The sequence below is a fragment of the Chrysochloris asiatica genome, unplaced genomic scaffold, assembly GCF_000296735.1.
Source record: "Chrysochloris asiatica unplaced genomic scaffold, ChrAsi1.0 scaffold00375, whole genome shotgun sequence".
Taxonomy (NCBI): Eukaryota; Metazoa; Chordata; class Mammalia; order Afrosoricida; family Chrysochloridae; genus Chrysochloris; species Chrysochloris asiatica.
The window spans coordinates 179,418-199,191 of record NW_006408893.1 but is presented as its reverse complement, the minus strand read 5'-3'; the positions used below and the strand labels follow the sequence as shown (position 1 = coordinate 199,191).

At 38.2% G+C, this 19,774-nt stretch overlaps 1 protein-coding gene across 1 annotated transcript in view; it reads left to right on the top strand.

Annotated features, from left to right (window-relative positions):
- Positions 1 to 19,774, top strand: part of DGKK (diacylglycerol kinase, kappa) — a 101,580-nt gene that overhangs the window by 65,091 nt on the left and 16,715 nt on the right. The window contains exons 14-16 of the mRNA XM_006876355.1: positions 16,910 to 17,014; positions 17,442 to 17,538; positions 19,371 to 19,478. Of these exons, the coding sequence (XP_006876417.1) occupies positions 16,910 to 17,014; positions 17,442 to 17,538; positions 19,371 to 19,478 (310 nt within the window). The remainder of the gene's footprint in view (positions 1 to 16,909; positions 17,015 to 17,441; positions 17,539 to 19,370; positions 19,479 to 19,774) is intronic.

The following is a 19,774-nucleotide window of genomic DNA, read 5'->3' as shown; positions in this document are numbered from 1 at the left end:
CTGGTGGCACAGTGAGCTAACCATTAGGCTGCTAACTGCAAAGTCAGCAGTTCAAATCCACAGGAGTGGGACCCGTATGGAGCAGTTCTACTCTGTCCAATCGGGCCACTAAGAGTTTGAATTGACTTAATGGCAATGGGTTTTGGTCCTGGTGTGGCACTGTGGGTTAATGTGCTGAACTGCAAAGTCAGTTTGAGCTACAAGGTCAGTGGTCCAAGCTCACCAGTTGCTCCTTGGAAACCCTATACAGGGTAGCTATGGGTTGGAACCCACTCAAAAGCACTTAACAACAACAAGAAGGTTATAATCCCATTTTGGAAACTAGATTCCTTTGTTATGATAATGAGGCAGTCCTAGTGTAGAATGTGTCTTAAGTCAATCTCTTTTGAGATATAGAAAAAGTAAATTTAGGGACTGGATCCAAGATGTAGGCTTTTGCAGACCTTCTACAACAAACATATGAGAAACCAAGTGAATCAGGTAAAAATAGCGATCCGGGAACCCTGAACTTCAAAGGAAAGCATAGAGAAGTAGATCAAATATTGATTAGAAGAAGAAACTGAACAAAAACAGCAAACATGGAGACATATAAAGAGGTGAATTGGTAACTGACTTGACAGAGCTTGGCTTTTTAAAATTACTACAAGCAGTCTTCCAATTGTGGCAGGAACCAAGTAATTGGCTGTTTGCCTAGGACTGCAATGCACCCACAACAATGATTCATCCCATTATACTCTACACCCTCCCAGCAACCAGAAAAATGGCCACCTCTCACCCCCACCCACCCAGCAGCTAATAATGCTCCCCCCCCTCAACTGCCCATGCCCTGCCTGGTAGTGTGCCTGACCACTTTTCTCCCCACAACCTCCGAAGTCACTTTCATTCAGAAGTCAATTTCATGCCTGAGGCACATCTCTCTGAACAAGTGAAGTGTATCCACTGATCCTGTGGTCGGAGATGTGCTCCCTCATGAGTCAGGCACTACATACATGCCTGAGAGCCCCATGCTTGGAGGCACTACTCCCATGCAGCAGGCCACCTCCACATACAGTGGCATGTTTGGGTCACACACCATGAGCAATGGCACACACTCCCATAGACCAGGTGCCACAATCCCATGATCCCATGGTGGTGCATATAACCACAGACCAGAGACCATGAGTCCATAGCCCTTGTAGCAGGTAGTACATGCCACCAAGAACCGGGCACTGTGACCTCACCACTGTCTTTTCCCTCTTTTATTAGTTTCTCACTCTTTTCTCTTTTTTCTTTCTATTGTTTTGTTTTCTATTTCATCTGGTGGAAGGTAATAACAATTTCCACACTATGTAGCCATGACCATCTCTTCTGCCACCTCACCTACTGGATAAGTGCAACCACCAGCTCCTACACCACTTGATGGACAGTGACTAATGCCAGTCAAACATGCTCTCAACTTCTCTACATGAACATCAAACAGAGACCTGCACACACATTCCCATCTACTATTACAGCCACCCATCACCTAAGTGCTACCAAACTAGCAAGCAAAATCATACACTTGCCCTGCACACCTGGATATATTAAAACAAAAATCCTGGGTGAAACACAACAACAAACAATCATCAAATAAATATAATAACACCACAATATCTCAGACAATTAATACGGAAGACCATAGAAGAATTGATGCATTTGAGTTATGGTGTTGGAGAAGTACCACGGACTACCAGAAGATCAAACAAAGCTTTGTTGGAAGAAGTACTACCAGAATGCTCCTTGGAAGACAGGATGGTGAGACTTCATCTCTGAATCTTCAGACATACTATCAGGAGGGACCAGTCCCTGGAGAAGAACATCATGCCTGGTAAAGTAGAGGGTCAGTGAAACACAGGAAGACCCCCAATGAGAAGGAGTGGCACAGTGGCAGAAACCATGGACTCCATCTTAACAACTGTGAGAATTTGCACAGGACCAGGCAGTGTTTCTTCCTGCTGTGCTTAGGATCACTATGTGTCAGAACAGACTCAATAGCACCTAGCAACAGCAACAACATCTCAGAGACAAAAGACAACTGTAGAAGTCCAGCTCTCTCAGGATCGCAGGAGATGAGAGGAGACGCAGAGTCAACAAAAATGAAAGCAATCAAAGAGTCTCCGCTTAGTTGGCTGATGGAGCTCTCTCTGTGTTTTTTTCTCTTCTCTCTGCCCCAGCTTACCAAGTCTTTATTTTTATACTTAAAATTACACAGTACATAATGATTTGATACTTTGATTTTCCCTTGAATTATTACACAGTTTTAATCACAACATTCCTTTTACCCTGTGATTATACAACCTTAACAAAAGTATTTCTGTGATGTCCAAACTGACCTTTCCATATCCTGTTCATTTTTCAACCATTGAACATTTTCCTTTTGACATCATCTCCTCTCCTATGTAAGTGGTAAATTGCTTCTTCTTATTCCCACTAAAAGATCAAGTTAAACCTTACACAAATCATTTCCACTTATCAGACCCCTGATTACATCTTCTTAGTAATATAAGTTTCTATTAATCATCAATGCTTACACTACTTTATTGTTTCTACTAGGTGATTATCAATCTTCTATCCTACATACTACACTACTATTTTCATAGTAAAAGTATTACTAACATCTACTTAATTATTTTGTTTTTCTAAAGTATTCACTAAATTGCTTAACCACAATGTTCCTATGTTTCTTTCTTTTGAAGCTGTGAGGCATAAGGCCCAACCTGGCTAATTGCGGCAGGAAATGTAGATTATTAAGTTTAGACCATTTTTCACTTATGTTCACTATTCTCTGCCTATTTACGTAGGTGCCTGTATGTAATAGTGGGGGGTTGTGGATTCCGGCTGATAATTGATTGTGGCGAGGTCTATAGGGGTCGGTCAGCTTTACTTTAGTTTGTTATCTGCTTTTGTGATCTCATAAATGCAGTTACTTTGTACTTAGGTTTTTTGTGAATGGGAGTGGCTCATACAATTCCCTTTGAATTCAAACCACTGAAGTTGAAATAATTGTTGCTAGACCGTTTTTTTCCCTAAGGTTTGCAGAGCTCATAGCAAAAGCTGTGAATATGGCAATATTATATATTTATACAAGTGAATTCAGAGTTATCCTAGAGAGAAGATAGAAGCCAGCTTCTGAGAATTATCTGCTTTGCATGATGTTTCTCCTTCTGCTGGGACTGTGTTAAACAGCAGAAACCAAGCCACTTCCCGCAGACAACTTCATTTTATACAAAGAAACAAGATGAAGTGTCTCAAATAAGTGACCAAAATGCAGAAGAAATTATATTACAACTACCTGATAAGGAATTTAAAAAATTTATATTTTAGTATCCTTCCACAAATTAAGAAAGAGATCAAGGAAAACAATATAAAAGCAAATTGAAAAAATAATAAACCATACAAAACTCAGCAAATAGAAACCCAGAAGAGTAACACTGAATTTTCAGAAACAGATAATGCATTGGAAGGGCAAAGGAATAGAATTGAATTAACATAAGAAAGAATTAGATAGACTGAAGACAAATATCTCAATACTAATAATGTGTTAGAAGAACAATCAGAAAACAAAATGATAAAAAAGAAAATATGAAGAAAATCTAATAATTATGTTGTTGTTGTTATTAAGTGCCATTGAGTTGGTTCTGACCCATAGCTACCCTGGATAGGGTTTCTGAGGAGCAGCTTGCAGTTCAAATAGTTTTGCAGTCTGGCGCATTAACCCACAGTGCCAATAATTATGTGGGACACCATAAAAAGGAATAACTTAGGAGTGATTGGAATCCCAGAACAGGAAGACACACACACACACCAAGAAAAAACACACAAAACAAACAAAAACAAAACACACACACACAGAAAATTGTCAAAGATGTGTTGGAAGGGTGTCTGATGGTAGACTAGGCAAAAAAAGGCTGTGTAAACCCTCATCAGCAAAAACGGAAAACCAGGTGAAACAGATTTAGAGATGGTCTTGGAAATCTGACCTTCAGATAAAGGGATAAACAAGTGGATTGAGTGCTTACTGAGAGAAAGAATGTGAACAGAAGGCCAACATAAACCACTGCAACCATTTTGAATGGGAGTGAGCGAATTGAGAGATGCGTGCATTCCCATTGCAGAAACCTACCTTTGACTACAAAAGAGACATAGATATACTTACTATTATTATGTTATTTTCTGTTTCTCTTTCTACTCATTTCCTATCTGGTGACCAGAGGTGAAACCTGTACCAGTAGACACCCCTAGGGAAGGTCCTGCACCATGCAAATCCCACAGCAGGGTGTATAATTGAAGGGGAAGAAGACTACAGAAACAGCTGGTGCCCCTCAGTCTCATCCAAATCAGGTCTAGCCATCCCTAGGCTGGTTCTCATTTGGAAAAACAGCTGAACGACTTGAGAAGAAGAAAAAAAGGGGGAAAGGAAATAAAACAGCTGGTGATAGGCCAGAGAGGCTCATGGGGAACACTAAAATTTCTCAGATGACCATGAAGGCAAGAGTCTATTGTTGTTGTTGTTAAGTGCCGTCCAGTCGGTTCCTACTCATAGTGACACTGTATAGGATTTCCAAGGAGCGACTGGTGAGCTTGCAGTTCAAACAGCTTTGCAGTCCGGCACATTAACCTACAGCGCCACACCAGGAAGAGTCCATTAGGTGGCAGAATTACCCTAATTTTCCCCCTTATGCTTCAAGGCTGATTTTTTTTAATTTTAAGCTTTAATGTGTGAGTGATAATTTTCATGAGAGAACATTGGTTTTGCACTCAACCAATTGCATTTTGTTGCATTGCAATGTTAATAGCATTTGTCTCTATTCCCCCCACCCCTCTTTTTTCTTTTTCTGATGTACATAAAAACATGCAGGAATATATCATTTAAACAACCAAAGGGCGTCATTTAAACAACCAAAGGGCATATTTTGCAAGCCAGCCTCCTGTCCACCAGCATACAGCCTTTCTTTTTCCATGATTCTACAGTCCTCAGCTATTCTATTTCTTCATGCCATAACCTCTGCCTCCATCTCTGGTGTCTCTGCTTCTCTGGTTAGGATCCCATGATCTTCTCATGCTTTTCCTTCCTGATGGTCCTAGGGTCCTCTGTTCCTGGGATGTAAGATTAACTACTCCCAAGTTTTTGTTAACAGTTGTGACAATCACAATTAGTCATGATAACAATTACTCACTACTGAATCAAAAGAACCCTATCCCCATCTCCTTTCATCAGAACCATCTAGACAAGAGGATAACTATTCAGTGGGGATTTTACTTTCCTCCCTTTGCTCTGACACTTAACTTCCTCTTGAAAACTTGTAAGCTAGCCACTTAGTGCTTTACAATCCCCCTCCCCCCAATTTTAGGTACCCAATGTCTAAGTTGTCCATCCCTATCAACCCTGTGTACTGAGGGGATAGGCTTGATCCTTGATGTGAAGACTCCTCCCTCCCGGTTGATATTCTGAGCAACTACATCCATAAGCAAAGGTCAAGTTCATCAAATTGAAATAATTTACACTTGCTTCCTGTATCAAACTTTTTAATCTTCCTCTAGTCAAATTCTGATCTTCAAGTAATCCAAGCTAAGTCAAGTTTGGGGTTTCTTATGTGCCTCCCCCTACTTCATATCAGTTGGATGCTTTACTCTGAGCTCTAGCCCCCAGTGGCTAGATCAGTGTCCATGGGTTCAGGGGTTCCAAAGTCTCCCCAAACTTCAGACCAACCAGCCCTTCCTCTTCTCTCTCTCATCACAAGGTCAACAGAAATCTAAGGAACGTGGTCAAGCTCAGCCCATGTTTTTATTACTGCCATTCCTCTACTTTCACTCACAAGTAGACTGATGTGGACATCAGTGAGCTTACAAGACTGCTCATGTGTTCCCTTTGAGTTTCAGTCTTAGAAGGGGGTTTGTCATGAAGGACCTTGATGGCTTACCTTGATGGCACCAAGGCAAACAGCTTGCTTATTCTTGTAACAGACAAACATTCCTTCTTTTCTCTCTCTCCTGAAAGTCTTTCTTTCAAGAAGTATCTTCTGTTCCTATAGCTGCTACGGGTTGATTAGCTTGTCCTTTCAAGTGGGATTGTCCCACCTCAGAAGGTTATGGATGGGGCTCAGGATTCCACCTAAGGCCCCATACTCTACAAAGGTTTGACAAGAAGCCTACTTCACTGGACAAATTCTAGAACCCATTTTAGGTATTCCAATCAGTTAAAAGCTGAAGGCAGACTTTCAAGCTTTCTGTAATCATATTTCCCAATATTCCTTTGTATCCCACTTAAATGTCTATTTTACAATAGTAGGCAAGGAAAACCAATATCCACAAAACAGTCAAGCACCTTAACATTATTTCCCCTCTTTTACTCATTCAAAGTATGCCTCAATCCCTGTATAACAGAGCCCAGTTTTCCAACATTGAGTGTACATCACTATTTACCTCTGTCCCATAGATATATACATAGGTGTCCTAGACCACAGAAACCTAATTAAATGTTTCCCTATCTTCCTTATTCTTCAACCTCTCTCCCCCTTCTTGTGTATTGTCCTCCCCTTCCTTATATAATGCTCTCCCCATCACCCAAGTTGTGATGTGACTATCCCCTTACCTATGCCTTATTGTCCCCTCCCTCCCACCCTGGTAACCATCAAATAACATTTTTTCTTTTAGTATTGAAATATTTTCTTAGGCTTTTATAATAATGGTCTTATGCAATATTACACAGGACAAAAATAGATTTAAAAAATTAAAGGATTAAAAAAATGTATCAAGTTAATAGCAATAAAAAATGAGCATGCGTGGCAATATTAATCACTGATAAAATAAACTTTAAGGCAAAAGCCAGCATAAGATACAGAAAGCTTGTAAGTCCATCTTCAACCTATAACCTAAAAGGGGTTCTAGAACTGACCCAGTGAAATAGGCTTCTTGTGGAGCCTTTGTAGTGTATAGGACCCTAGGTAGAATCCTGAGCCCCATCCAGAAACTTCTGAGGCGGGACATTCCCACTTGAAAGGGCAAGAAGCCTGGAACAGCTAGAGGAACAGAAGCTACTTCTTTAAAGGAAGACCAGCAGGACAAAATAAAAAACAAACATGATAGTCTGGTTGGCCACTACAAAAATAAGCAAGTTGTTTGCCGGGGAGCCATCAAGGTAAGAAATCAAGTTCTTTTAGGACAAGCCTCCCTCCAAGACTGAAACTCAATGGAAACACATGAGTAGGCATGTAAGATTGTTGGTGACTACATTGGTCAACTAGTGAGTGGAAGAGGGGGAAAGGCAGCAATGAAGATATGGGCTGAGTTTGACCACATTTCCTAGACTCCCGTCGACCTGGAGATGAGAGAGAGAAAAGGAAGGGCTGGTTGGTCTGAACTGTGATGAGACCTGGGGACTCCTGAGCCCATGCACAAGGACATAGCCATGGAGGACTAGAGCTGAGAGTAAAGCATCCTGCTGATACGAAGTGAGGGGAGACTTACAAGAATGCCCAAACTTATAAATAGTACTCATTTGACCTAGCCTCAATGGCTTGATGATCAGAAATCAACTAGAGGAAGATAAAAAACATAATTTTTGTTAAAGGAACAAGTGTAAATTGCTACAATTTGATGAGCTTGATCTATACTTATGGATGTAAGTAGCTCAAAATACCAACTAAGAGGGAAGGAGTCTTCACATCAAGTATCAATCCTATCTCCTCTGTATAAAGGGTTGCTAGGGATGGGCAACTTAGACATTGGCTACCTAAAGTGGTGGTGGTGGTGTGTGTGTGGGGGGGGGTAGGCTATAAAGACACAAAGTGACTGGCTTACAAGTTTTCAAGAGGGAGTTTAGTTTAAGAGTGTGCGGGGGAAGGTAGAATCCCCACTGAATAGTTTTCATCTTGTCTAGGTGGGACTGGTGAAAGGAGATGGGGATAAGATTATTTTGTCAATAGTGAATAATTGTTATCATGACTAATTGTGATTGTCACAACTGTAAAGGTACAAGTTTTGTAACAAAAAGGGGGAAGTAGTTAATCTTACAGTCCAGAAACAGAGGACCCTAGAACCTTCAAGGGAGAAGAGCACAAGTGGAATGTGGGACCCTATACATAGAAAGAATAGCTGCAGACTCTAGACTCACGGAAAGAGAAAGGCTGTGTGCTGGTGGCCAGGAGGCAGGGTTACAGAATGTGCCCTTTGATTGTTTAAATTATTATATATTCCTCAGTGTTTTTGTGTACATCCTCCTCTCCCCCCAAAACAAAACAAAAAAACCCAGATGGAATAGAAGATAATGCTGTTTAATGATGATGCACGGAGAGGACTGTAATCATGGCAATGAAACGATGAGTGTAAAGCTGATATTCTCCCATGTAAACTATCACTCAATCCACAATAAAAATTTTAAAAAAAAAAAAAGAAAAAGAATAAACATGAAAGGTCTTTCTGGGGGGGAAAAAACCCCACAAAAAACCAGCATTAAGCAATTAAAGAGTCAATTGAACAAGAAGACTTAATTATAAGAACTACCTATGCTCCAAATGAAAGAGCCCCAAAATACATAAATCAAACCTGAATAGAACTGAAGAAAGAAATAGACTACTCTACAATATTACTGGGAGATTTCAATACACCACTTTCGAAAAAGGGGAGAATAACCAGAAAGAAACTCAACAAAGACACAGAGAAAGTAAACAACACAATCAACTTAACTTAGATTTGTACAGAACATTCAACCATACAACAGCACAATATGTGTTCTTTTCCAGTGCATGTGAACCATTCTCGAGAATAGACCATATGTTAAGCCACAAAGCAAGTCTCAATATATTTTAAAACATCAAAACGCCACAAAGCATCTTCTTAGATGGCAATGCTATAAAATTAGAAGTCAACAATAAGGAGATCAAGGAAATAATACTAAATACACAGAAACTGAATAACACCCTGCTTAAAAGCTACTGGGCCCCAACAACAAATATAAAGTGAAATTAAAAATTGTTACAAACTAAAGAGAAAGAAAACATACCAGAACCTTTGAGGCACAGCAAAAATTGGGGCATTTTTAAATAATAAATGCACACATCCAAAAAGAAGAAAGAGCCAAAATCAACACATGAACACAACATCTCCGACAATTAGAAATAAAACCAGCAAAGTAAACTCACAATTTCAGAAGAGATGAAAATAATTATTAGAGCAGATAGAAAAAAGATAGAAAACAGAAAAACTATAGAAAGAAAGAATCAAAAAGACAAGAGGCTGGTTCTTTGAAAGGATTAATAATATCAACAAACCATTACAAATCTAACAAAATAAAAGAGGGAGAAGAAGTAAATAACACATATAAAAATCCACATGGGTGACATCACAACAGAACCAATGGAAATAAAAAGAATAATAACAGACTACTATGAAGAGTTGTACTCCAACAAATCTGAAAATTTAGAGGAAATATACATATTTTTAAAAAGCATGATCTACCTAAACTTGCACAGAGTGATGTAGAAAACTTAAACAGACCTAAAGCAAAAGAAGAAATTGACCAAGTCATCAGAAGATCCCCACCAAAAATATTCTAAGCCCAGGTGGCTTTCCTGATGAATTTTACCCAACATTTAGAGAAGAGTTGACAACAATTTTACTCAAACTATTCCAGAACATAGAAAAGAATGGAAAACTTCTTAATACATTTGATGAAGTTAAGCATAATCCTCATACCAAAAACAGGGAGGGACATCACTAAAAGAGAAAAATATAGACCAATACCTCTTATGAACATAGATGAAAAAGTTCTCAACAAAATCTTAGCCAATAGAATTTAACAGCATATCAAAAAACAAAATACATCATGTCCAAGTGGGATTCAAATCATGGATGCAAGGATGGTTCAATATTAGAAACACAATCAGTGTAATCCACCATATAAATGAAAAATAAGAGAAGAACCATATGATCATATTGATTGATGCAGAAAAAGCAATTGTCAAAATCCAAGAGCCATTCTTGATAAAAACAAAACAAAACAAAAACATACAGCAAAGTAAGAATTGAAGGGGAATTTCTCAGCATAATTAAGAGCATATATACAAAACCAATAGCCAGCATTACTCTCAACAGAGAGAAACTGAAAGCATTCCCTTTATGAGCAGGAACCAGACAAGAATGCCCTTTATCATCACTCCTATTCAATATTGTGTTGGAAGTCTTAGCCAGAGCTATAAGGCAAGAAAGAAAAGTTAAAGGTATCCAAATTGGTAAAGAAGACGTACAAATCCCTCTACTTGCAGATGATATAATCCTATACATATAAAATCCCAAAAATTCAGCAAAAAAAATACTAGAACTCATTGGAAGATACAGAAAAGTGGCAGAGTACAAGATTGATATACAACAATCAGTTGGATTTCTCTATATTTATAAAGATAGCCCTAAAAAGGAAATTAGGAAAACAATACCATTAACAATAGCCACCCAAAGGATGAAATCATTAGAAATAAATCTGTCCAGAGAAACAAACCATCTATATAAAGAAAACTACAAGAACTATAGGAAACCAAAAGAGATTTACAAAAATGGAAGACTATACCATGTTCATGGATAGGAAGATTTAACACTGTGAAAATGTCAGTACTACTCAAAGCAATCTACAGATATAATGCAATCCCAATCCAGGTTCCAGCAACATTCTTTAAAGAAATGGAAGAAATGATCATGACCTTTATAAGGAAAGACACGAGACCTTAGATAAGTGAACCACTGCTTAAGGAGAAGAAAGCTGGAGGTCTCTTACTCCCTGATTTCAAAATTTACTACATGACTACAATGGTCAACACAGCCTGATATTGGCATAAGGAAAGATACATAGATCAGTGGAACAGAATTAAACACCCATAAGTAAATCCATCCACATACAGTCAACTGGTCTTTGACAAAGGGCCAAAATACATTAAATGGAGAAGAAATAGTTTCTTCAACAAATGGTGGTGGCAGAACTGGAAATCGATATGCAAAGAATGAAACAAGACCCATATCTCACACTATATACAAAAACTAACTCAATGTGAATTAAAAACCTAACAGTAAATCCTAGCACTATAAAGATCATCAGTGAAAAAGCAGAGACAAACTTAGGGGCTCTAATACATGGCATACATAAACTATCTAACATAGCAAAACACACACAAACAATAGAAGACAAAGTAGATGACTGGGATATACTAAAAATTAGAAACTCACGTGCATCAAAAGAGTTCACCAAAAGAGTAAAAAGGGAGCCTATAGACTGGGAAATTTTTTTTGCAACAATGTATCAGACAAAGGACTGATTTATAAAATTTCTTAGGAAACTATGACACTTCTACAAGTAAAAGACAAATGACCCAATTAAAAATTGTGCACAGGACATGAACAGACACTTCACCAAGGAAGACATTCAGGTAGCCAACAAACATATGAAGAAATGTTCTTAATCATTAGCATTAGAGAGAATTAAATTGAAACAACAATGATATATCATATCATACCAGCGTTAACAGCAAAGTTAAAAAACAAAACATAAAACAACAAATTGGTAAGGGTGTGGAGAGATTGGGACCCTCCTACTTGCTGGTGGGACTATAAAATAGTTCAAACACTCTGGAAAACGTTATGGTGCTTACTCAGAAAGTTTGAAATAGAAATACCTTGTTGTTGTTGTTAAGTGCTGTCAGTCAGTTCTCACTCATAACAACCCTGTAGAGGACTTCCAGGGAGGCTTTGGTGAGTTTGAACCACCAAACTTGTGTTTCAAACTGACCTTTTGGTCCAGTACTTTAGCCCACAGTGCCACACAAAGAGTCCTTATTAAATACCGTATGATGCAGAAATTCTACTACTTGGTATATATCCACAAAAAATATGATCCAGAATATGAGTAGATACATGCACACCAATGTTAATTGCAGCGCTAGTCCCTTAGCAAAAAAAATGGAGACAGCCTAAGTGTCAATCAATAGAAGAATGGATGAACAACTTGGTACATACACACAAGGGAATACTATGCAACCTTGAAGAATAATGATGAATTTGCAAAACACCTCTAAACATGGATGAACCATGAGGATATTATGCTAAGTGAAATTAGTCAATCACAAAAGGATAAATATTGCATGAGACAATTATTGTAAAAGCTTAAGAAAATATTTTCATACTAAAAGAAACATTCTTTGATGGTTACCAGGGGTGGGAGTGAGGGGACAGAAAGGCACACTTTAGGAGACAGGCACATGATAGCTCAGGTAATGAGGAGGGCAATACACAAGGAGGAGGGCAACACACAAGGAAGGGGAGGATGATAGATGAACAATAAAGATAGGGGAAGACTTAGGGAGGTATGCATGGGCTAAGTGGGGTAGAGATAAATAGTAATGTATACACAATCTTGGAACAACAGTGCTCTGTGATACAGGCATAGAAATATAGTCTGAATGGGTAAAGGAGGGGGAAAATATTTAGGGGGCTTGACTATCTTGATATTGGTTTTTCCTGTCTACTATTATAAAATAGACATTTAAGTGTGATAGAAATGAATATTGAGAATTATGATTACAGAGCGCTTGTAAGCCCATCTTTAGCTAAAAGGGAAATTCTAATTTGTCCAGGGAAATAGGCTTTTTGTTAAGCCTTTGTGGAGTATGATGCCTTAGGTGGAATCCTGTGCTCCACCCAGAACCTTCCGAGTTGGCACATTCCTGTTTGAAAAGACATACAGACCAATCCAAAATGACTAAAAGAATAAAAAATACTTTTTGGAAGAAAGACCAGCAGACAAAAAAAAAAAGTGGACTGTTTGGATGTTAAAATATAAAACAAGCTGTTTGCCTTGGAACCATCAAGGCAAGAAAAGTCAGCTCACCAGGGAAATCCTCCTTCTAAGATTGAAACTCAAAGGGACCCCACCCATAGTCCAGAATGCCCACTGGTGACCACTCTGATTCACTTGTGAGTGGAAGTGGGGGGAATGCAGCAATGAAGACATGGACTGAGTTTGACCATGTTCCATTGATACCTGTTGATCATGAGATAAGAGAGAGAAGAATAAAGGCTGGCTGGTCTGAAGTTTAGGGATATACGTGGACTCCCAAGCCCATGGACACTTGGAGGCTAGAGCTGAGAGTGAAGCAGTCAGTTAGTCTGAAGTGTGGAGAGGCATGCGTGGACTCCCAAAGTTGCAGATAGTACCCATTTGACATAGCTTGGATGGCTAGCCGACCAGAACTCGATCAGATGAAGATAAAGGAGTTTGATACTGTGAGCAAGCATAAATTGCTACAATTTGATCAACTGAACCTTTGCTCTTGGATGCAGTTGCTCAAAATTCCAACGGAAATGAATGGATTCTTCATGTCAAGGATTAAGCGTGTTTCCTCAATGCAATGGATTGATAGGGACGGCCAATCTAGACACTGGCTATCAAAAATGGGGGGCTAGAAGGGCACAAAGTGGATGGGTTATAAGCTTTCATGAATGTGCTTAGTTTTGTAATGAGGAGGTAAGGCAGAATCCCCACTGAATAGTTTTCATCTTTTCCAGATGGATCTGATGAAAGGTGATGGGAGATGATGGTGATAGGATTTTATGATTCAATTGTGAGTAATTGTTATCAGGATTAATTGCGATAGTCACGTTGTAATTGTAGAAGATGTGAAACTAAAAGGGGGGAGTAGTTAATCTTTCATTTCGGGAACAGAGGACCACAGGACCACCATGAAGGAAAAGTGGCGACAGCAGAGACAATGGCATAGAGAAATAGATCAGCTGAGGAGTCTAGGCCCATAGGCTAAGAAAGGCTGTGTGCCTGTTGCCAGGAGGCTGGCTTGCCGAACTGGCCCTTTGGACATTTAAATGAATATGTTTTTTTTGTTTGTTTGTTTGTTTTTTTGTATGTATACATCACACATTTTTGCTTTGTTCATTGGTGAAAAATAAGATGTAAAATGGAAGCAACAGGGTAGAAGCAGGATAACTGTTGTGACATAGAGGAGAGTGATTAATGAGACAAATTAAACAAATGTATGATTGGTTGGTAGTAAAGCTGATAATCTTGTCTGTTTATCTTCACTTAATTCACAAAAAAGAGTTGGAAAAAATATGTTGGAAGAAAACTTTTCTAATATGAAAGATGAGATGATATGCATTTAAGAAGCTCAACAAATGAACCTCAAATAACATATACTCCACAAAAATTTCACCGAGACACATCATAATCAAACTTTCCAAACCCAGAGACAAAGAAAGAATGCTGAAAGTAACTTGGAAAAACTGAAAAATTACCTACAAAGGAGGACCAATAAGACTAAGCTCTGATTTCTCAGCAGAAATCATGTAGGCAAAAAAGCAGTGGGACAACATATATAAAACCCTGAAAGAGAAAATTGCCAACCAAAAATTATATATATCCAGAAAAATTGCCCCTCAAACACAATGATGGAATTAAGAGATTTCCAGATAAATGTAAATTAAAACAAGCTGTAAAAACTGAGCTAACTTTACATGAAATGCTAAAAGGAGTCCTTTAGATAAAGAATCAACAGTGGAAGACAACAACCTGAATAACAATATCACAGAAAAATCAACCCAGATATAGAAGTATCAAAAGTACAATAAGCCTACAGCATTGAAAATAGAGAACCAGAGACACCAATTTGTAAACTGTGCTAAATACAAACAAAAAGAGGGAATAAATAATGTAGATCCAGAACTTCCAAATGTAGAACAAATTAAGATGATATCAAAATAGAATGGACTGTTTTACACTTAGGAAGATCATAACAAATTATACAGTAACCTCAAGGAATATTAATAAACTTTCTCATCAAATTAAAAAGCAATAAAATGATAAAGATTCAGTAAATACAAAAGAAACAACAATGAGGAAAATGATAAGAAAATCCATAAACAAAAATATATGGAACAAAGAAGCCAGCACCTTACACACACACATACAAAGAACAGCAGTGACAACACTAAATTCATATTTATTGATATTTACACTGAATGTAAATAGATTAAATGTGCCAATCAAGAGACAAAGAGCAGCAGAATGGATAAGAAAACATGACCCAACAGTATGCTATCTGCAAGAGACGTATCTTAGACACAAAGACAAAAATAGACTAAAAAAAGGATGGAAAATATATAGCAAGCAAATGGCAACCAAAAATCAACAAGAGTGTCAGTATTAAGATCTGATAAAACAGATGTTAAGGTAAAAACCAGCAAAAAGTGCAAGGAAGGACATTATATAATGATTAAAGGGTCAATCCAACAAGAGGACATAATCATAATAAATGGTAATGTACCCAGTGATTGTTGTTGTTAAGTGCTGTCTAGAGGGTTCTGACTCATAAGGACACTGAGGAGCAGCTGGTGAGTTTGAACCACCGACCTTGCACTTCAAACCAACCTTGCAGTCCAAACCAAACCTTATGGTCCAGTGCTTTTCCTACAGTGCCACACCAGGACTCTACAATGTAAGTAGGAGGCTTTAATACACCACTTTTAATGAAGGACAGAACAACTAAGAAGAAATTCAACAAAGATATAGAAGACCTAAAACACAATAAACTAACTTGGCTTCATAGACATATATAGAACACTCCACATAACAACAGCACAATATATATATATATATATATTTTTTTTTTTTCCAGCACACATGAAACAGTCTCCACATAGACCAAATATTAGACCACAAAACAAGCCTCAATAAATTTGAAAACATTGAACTACTACAAAGCATCATATCAGGTCACAATGCTATAAAATTAGAAAACAACAATAGGAAGATCAAGGGAATAAAATACATGGAAATTGAATAACATCCTGCTTAAAAACTACTGGGCAATAGCAAAAAAATTTATAATTAATTTCTTGATTCAAATGAGAATGAAAGCTCAACATACTAAACCCATTGAGACAAAGTGAAAGCTGTGCTCAGAGTGCCCAGGAATACGTATAGCTTTGACAAAGGATATTTCTACATATGTATTTATATGTGCTGCATATAGTAGACCATACAGCGGACAACATAATGAAAACTTATTAACCAGAACCAAACACCTTGAGGAAATGAGTCTCTGGGCTCAGAACCATAAGTGTTGGAGGACATCAAGGTCAATTGTTATAAACTGTGAAAAAATAGACTTTTGTTTGTTAAATCCAACTACTCACTTTTGATATTTCTGCTATAGCAGCACTAGATAACTAAGACAGTAACTTTAGGGACAACCTCCTCCAAGTTTCCAGAAAAGAACAGAAATCTCCCTTCTACACTGTGAAATAATTAAACAGTTTGCCTCAGCTTCTGTAGTTAATTTCCAGGTAAAAGGGATCAGAATAATCTGATGTAGACCTGTAGCAACCGACCCTCAGCCGATTTAGAGGTACATCTTGTGGTCATAGGACAAACAAAAATTGACACCCCACCCTGCATCCCCAATGCAAGATAGGTATTATCTTTGTCCTTTGTCACAGTCTTTGAGCATCTAAGATATGCAAGATTTAAATTGGTGAGAGGAAGGAGACTTCTTAAATATTCCAGACATGGGCGCAACGTTTGAGTGAATGAGTGGCAAGATCCTAGGGCTCAAGTTGGAACAAGTCATGTGAGTAAATGAGCTAACAAAGCAGTGAGAATGGAGGTAGAAGAGCAGAGGGTTTCCTACCCTGTCCCCTTTTCGCCAGTAAAACAATAATTTCAGCATGGATCTGAAGACACATAAGGGCAACAATGTTAAAGGAAACTGAGATGATGACAGTCAAATCAGTGGTTGGCTGTAAGCACAATAGATAATAAATATAAACAGTCCTCTCTCTCTTTTTCTTCCCTCTCTCCCTTTCTCTTCCCTCCTTTTTTCCATCCCCTTTTTCTCTGTAGTTCTAGATGAGGAAAGCAGACAGACAATATCAGTTAAAAACTTTACTTCAACCTTCTTCCTGGGAGATGACTCAGGTGATACTAATAGAACAAGCCCAAGACACCGTAAGTATCTGTCTCTTCTTAGTCACGTATTCTAGCCTCCATCAATGTCTTCTAGTTTTCAGAAAATAAAAATATGCTTTCATACACCCTCCTTTAGTCATAATTCTATACTCCAATAGATGCTCCTCCCCGAAAGAAATGATCCCTTTAGCCATTTGAAAATGTTGGCCTGATAAAACCTATTTTAAAGCTGTTTTCAATGTCAGCAAACCAACAGCCTGACCTCACTATTCTCTCAGTAAAAGTCCCTGTTCATCTAAGAGGATAAAAACAAAATAAGTTGGTTTTCTATTGTATTGCCTGAATGTTATGTACTAGAAAGTCATTGTGCTTGATCCTGCACCATAGAGAAAACAGGGTACAATACAAGCAGAGAAAAGGAATTTAATTTTTGCACCTGACACCATTGTAATGCCTTTTTGTCCAGGTTCTCGTCATAGCATTTTGTCTTCTATCTCTTCTCTCAAAAGTGAGGACCTAGATAACCTCAACTTGAAGCACTTACATTTTTTGCCTGAAACAATGTAAGTATTAACCATATCACTTACATGGTTTTTTCTTTCCTTTAAGAACACAGTATCAAGATTGTAGTTGTTGTTAAGTGTCATCAAGTCAGTTCTGACTCATAGCAACCCTGTATAGGGTTTCCAAGGAGTGGCTGGTGAATTTGAACCACTGACCTTGAGGTCCAGTGCTTATCCTACAGCTCCACTCCAGGACTCCCGGAGTCAAATCCTGACTCTACCACTTACTAGTTGTGTGATCTTAGGCAAGTGACTGAGCCTCAGTTTTCTCACATGTGAAAAGGAGTGAATTTTAGGACATGCCATCTTAGGTTTGCTGCATTTATTGAGATAATATATGTAAAGTACTTACAGCAGTGCTTGGCACTCATAATTAAGTGCTATAAATTGTAACAGTTATTATTTATTATCATTATTATTAGTATTATAAACAGTACATGTTATGATTTCAGAGGACTTGTTTTTCTATTATGTTGCTGTTAATATTAAGTAGTTGAAGATGCTAAGAACATAAATGAGCATTAGGCAGCAAATCCAAGGAAGTCTGTCTCATTATTCCTACCTCTTTAGAATATTCCTAGCCAAGCCCCACCACACTAAACCATTTTGAGTTCCATTAAGATCAATTTGAACATCAGAAGAACTCTAACTTCTGGAATATTGAAGGAGTCTCATATGAGAGGTGTGAGTTCAGCTTAGTAACTAATACAAAAACTATCTATGATTGAATAGCTGAACTGTACTCACTTTTAGTTTCTCAAAAGAAGGACAAAGCCAGCAATTATTTAACTTTTCTGGAGCTTTCCATTTATCCCTATCTACAAACCCCACCCCACTTCACTTCACAATTGGCCTTAAGTGCATGTCAAAGGTCTCATAGAATTAACTGAAGAGTTTGGAAGTTCTTTAGGGAAAAAATAAAAACAAGCAAACAAAAACCCTTGATATATTGTTGGTGGAAACCCTTCCACCATGACCGATTTTAAATTACTAATGTGATGTCACTGAATGCAGAATTGGCAAGAGACATTCACAATCATGTTACAAGAGATGATATGAACAGGCACCCGCTTACCATTGGCTTTGATATTGACAGCTAAGGGGGAATACATAATCAGATGGATGCAAGAGATTCAAAAATCTGCCTGATCTTTTCTGTTGTTTACTTATCTACCCTCTCTTATCAATATTTTCCCCAAAATGCGTGGTCTCTTTGCCTTTTGATGTGAAAATACTATAAGGAAATCAACATCTCTAAGGGCGGTGCAGACTTAACTCTCATGTATGTTTTTATCTAGGGTGCTCAAAAGTTCTATATGAGAATAACTCAGTGACTTTACTTCCCTTTCTTTATTATTTGTGGAGAAAATATTGATCACTCCTACTGGAGGGCCTCCAAAGATGACTAAGATCATTAATATTGCTTCTTTATTATGAGACCAAGAGTCCTGGTGTGGGGCTGTGCGTTAGTGCGCTGAAACGCAAAGTCAGTTTTAACCACAAGGTCAGTGGTTTAAGCTCACCACTTGGAAACCCTATACTATGAGTTGGAACTGACTCGATGGCACTTAACAACAACAATTATGAGACCAATCGCATTCAATCCTCCCAAGTGGCTGGGCACCCTCATTTATAGTTAACAAGCTAGTTGTTCATGCAAGATGACAACTACATGTGTCTCTCAAGAACTTTTTTTGTGTGTGTCCAGTATGGAGGAGGTGAAGGCTTCTCCCCTGTGGTTTTTGATGAAGCAAGATGAAGCCGGCAACCTAGTGATAGTAGCACTTCTTTCCTGCAACAATGTTTGTCTTCTTCCCTTTTACTGATTTCAGATGCTTCAAAGAAAGATGTGTTATGAATAACTATTTTGGAATTGGACTGGATGCTAAAATTTCTCTGGAATTCAACACCAGAAGAGATGAACACCCAGGGCAATACAAGTAAGAAAAAGAAACTCCCTTCCTTACACACAAACATACAATCACAACACATACTTGTGTTCCTACATTCCTTACCTCTCTGACAAGCAGCAGAAAGATCCTTTAAAAGTAAACTGCATGTCCTAAGGATAGCATAAGGAGCTCTGATAGCGTAGTGATTACAAATTGGGCTGCGAACCTCAAGGTCAGCAGTTTGAAACTACCAGCTGCTCTGCAAGAAAAAGATGAGGCTTTCTGCTCCCGTAAAGATTTATAACCTCGGAAACCCTGTTCAGGGTCGCTATGGGTCGGAACCA